General features: G+C 43.3%; 1 protein-coding gene across 1 annotated transcript in view; it reads right to left on the reverse strand.

Moving 5' to 3' along the window:
- Positions 1 to 923: 923 nt before the first annotated feature.
- Cog6 (component of oligomeric golgi complex 6) overlaps positions 924 to 3,236 on the reverse strand; it is a 43,155-nt gene continuing 40,842 nt past the window's right edge. Inside the window, exon 19 of the mRNA XM_005343962.2 lies at positions 924 to 1,971. Coding sequence (XP_005344019.1) covers positions 1,824 to 1,971 — 148 coding nt within the window. The 3' untranslated portion in view covers positions 924 to 1,823. The remainder of the gene's footprint in view (positions 1,972 to 3,236) is intronic.

Genomic DNA, 3,236 nt, shown 5'->3' on the forward strand with positions numbered 1-3,236 from the left:
CATTTTAATTTTTTTATATTAATTCTTTAAGAATTTCATACAATGTACTTTGATCATATTTATTCCCTTCTCCTTGTTCCCAGGCCTACCTCCACCCCAACCCAATTTCATGTTCTCTCTTAATCAAACCCCTTGAGTTGTATTGTGCTGGCCAAATACTCTTGTGGGGTCTGCCCTGGCATGTGGTAAACACATCAGAGGTCGCAACAATAAAGAAAACTGACTTTGCTTCTCCTCAGAAGCTAAAGGCTGAGTGCAGACCTCCCGTCTATGCTGGGATTTTATCTGGTTTGGTTTGTACAAGCCTTGCCCTTTAACACACATTTTAAAACATCTACTGAAAGCTATCCCCCTCCCAGTGGGTGTGGTGGACAGCAGCCAGCCCACTGTCAGCAGCACACGCTCCTAATGCTCTACCTTGGTGCTGTGTGGCTGAGTTCTGCTGTCATATGGTTAGGCAGATGGAATTTATTTCCAATTGGGCAGTGCCCACGTACTCTGGGCTTCTCAGGACAGAACCCCATAGCAGCCCATCCTGGGTACTGATACACTATGGTTGGTTTTGTGTTTATATTAGGGGCAGTTTGTCCATTTCTGAAAGAAAAAACAAGGCAGATGGAATTTCATAGGGACTGCACCGATCTGGCCACTGGGTGCACTGCCACCTTGAATCTCCAGTTCCGCCTACAACACTCATTTCCATGCACCACGTCATCTTTAATGAGGTTACAGTCATGCAAATCAACACAGTCCAGGATACAAAGCCTGACATCAGCAGACCTCGGTGTTGGGTCTGTGCTGCCCTTCCTAACCTTCCATGTCACCGCGCTTCTCAGCTTAAGACTGCACCACATCCTACCTGCTGCTTTCCCTCCGCTGTATAGGACACATCTGTGAGAAGTATAAAAATACTACAAAGACTGTTGTTGCAGAAATAGTTTAATATATATTAAGAAAACCAAGTAACAAGAAAAAAATATATATTCTCTCAGCAAACGAAATGCTAAATGTGTCAATCTTTTTCACAGTAGTAATAAATTATGTACAGTGTAAGCTCCGTCCTTGTCTTATGCTGTTCTGATAAAATATGCCACATGTATTCATTGAAAAGACCAACCAGACAGACTGACACCACAATGGATAACATAGAGTTACTTTTGCTCTGAACGACGTTTTTAGTGTGAACACAGAACAGAGAGTGTAGGTGGCTAGATTAGGTGAATACCCACCCGGAAAAACGAGGCTTCCCATGTGCAGGCTTTCTGACCTTTCAGCCAGTGTATATTTAAACACACACACAAATGTCTGCAAGGAACGAGGCTGCAGGTACAAAAGTAAGAGAAAGGAGACAACAGCCTCAACCTCGCTTCTTTCTAACAAACCCTTTGACACTTACCTGGGGGACAGAGAAATGAGCTAGGTTTAAGAAGTGATTCATTGCAAGGAATGCAGAGGAATCTTCAATAAAGGGACATTCGTTACCAACAACAGCTGCAGTTTATGTCACACGGTACTTAATCCTGAAATCTTCCCTCTGACTTTCTGCCTCCATCTATAATCCCAAATCAAGGGGACCTTTAGGCTGCTATGTAGAGGCAGCCAATGAACAACAGAACATTGCTACCTAGAAAGAAGACATAGCAGTATTGACTCAAGTCAAAATTGATTTATCTCCATGCGAGCTCAGAATGACAGAAACTCACCTACAATCTTACATTAAGAAAACTATAACCCCCAAATTTCAAAATAAAGACTCAGATTAAAAACCCAAACCACCCTTGGTGTTGCCAGGCAGCAGTAATCTGCAAATGCCATCAAGATCATCAGGAGAGCAGTGTCTTCACTTGCTCAGGCGACCTGTGTAGGATGCTCTCCGGATCTTTGTAAGCGTTGACGGGATTCATCACGGCTGCATGAACTTCCTCATAGGCTCTGCAGACCAGCTCAGTAGACTGCTTTATGATCTGCTCCCTGTTGATGAGCAAACAAAGCCAGAACATGACATGACCCCAGGGACTCTAAGATCACACATCTGAATGACATCTGAATGATGCGTTTCATCTCCATGCTGAGCAGTTCCTACTGATGAGGTGAGTAACTACTGCTTACTAACATCTTCCTCATTAACATGCAGCCTCCAAAAGTCAGGGGCTGAGCTTCACCTGCCGCTTGGCCATCACGACTAAAACAGCACCTCACATACAAAGATTCCTTGACTCAGGGTGGGCTTACATCTTGATGAATCAAGCCAAAACCATGGGAGAAGAAAAAAGCATTTAACATCCTCAGCCTACCAAACAGTGCAACCCAGAATACCTTAAATGTGTTCAGAACACTTAACCTCAGCTTAGAGTTGGGTCAAACCATCTGATAAAGGCAGTAAGAAATTATTCTAGTTGTCATACATGTCTATGCAATGAAGTTGCCAATAATAGATGATAATTCTTTAAGCTGTCTTTTTGGGATCTATGTTCTTCTCTATAATAATGCCCAAAATAATTTGTAAGACGATCTACAGACACGAGTCTGTGATTTGTAAGTGCAGTATGTGGATGGGAGCAGGAGAGGAGTCCATTCCGAGATGTTGGGTCACAGTACCTGGGTTCGGATCTATCCTTATTAAGTTAAAGGAACTTGATAATTTTTCAAGAATTGCTAAATATTGCAAAATAAGAGCAGAGAGAAGGAAAGCACGTTGAACAAATGCTCTGAACACAGTTCAGTGATGTTTACTTTCTGCTAGGAAGGCAGGTGCCAGAAGATTGACGGAGAGCAAATAAGGCTCAGCAGTTAAGACTACTTGTTCTGCCATCAAGAGGATCCAACAGCCATGTAAACTGCCTAGAACCCTAACCCCAAGACAACAGGATTTGGGGGACTTGATGGCTACAAGGTTCAGCATGGAAACGTAAGCTCCAGGTTCAGGGAGAGACCATGCCTCATGGGAATAAGCAAAGAATGACAGAGGAAGAAACTCCACCTTCACACCTAGATGCACACATACAGATAAACCCTAAGAAATAAGGAAGAAACTGGTTGGGAATCTACTTAGTCACATGAGACTTCATGTGCTCTTCTGTCTGGTGAATTATCCTGTAGTTACTGACCTTCACAACAAGTGTATCAAAATAATATAAAAACTATTCTTCAAAGCCGGGCGATGGTGGCGCACGCCTTTAATCCCAGCACTCGGGAGGCAGAGGCAGGTGGATCTCTGTGAGTTCGAGACCAGCCTG

This window comes from Microtus ochrogaster, chromosome 1 (genome assembly GCF_000317375.1).
Source record: "Microtus ochrogaster isolate Prairie Vole_2 chromosome 1, MicOch1.0, whole genome shotgun sequence".
Classification (NCBI taxonomy): Eukaryota; Metazoa; Chordata; class Mammalia; order Rodentia; family Cricetidae; genus Microtus; species Microtus ochrogaster.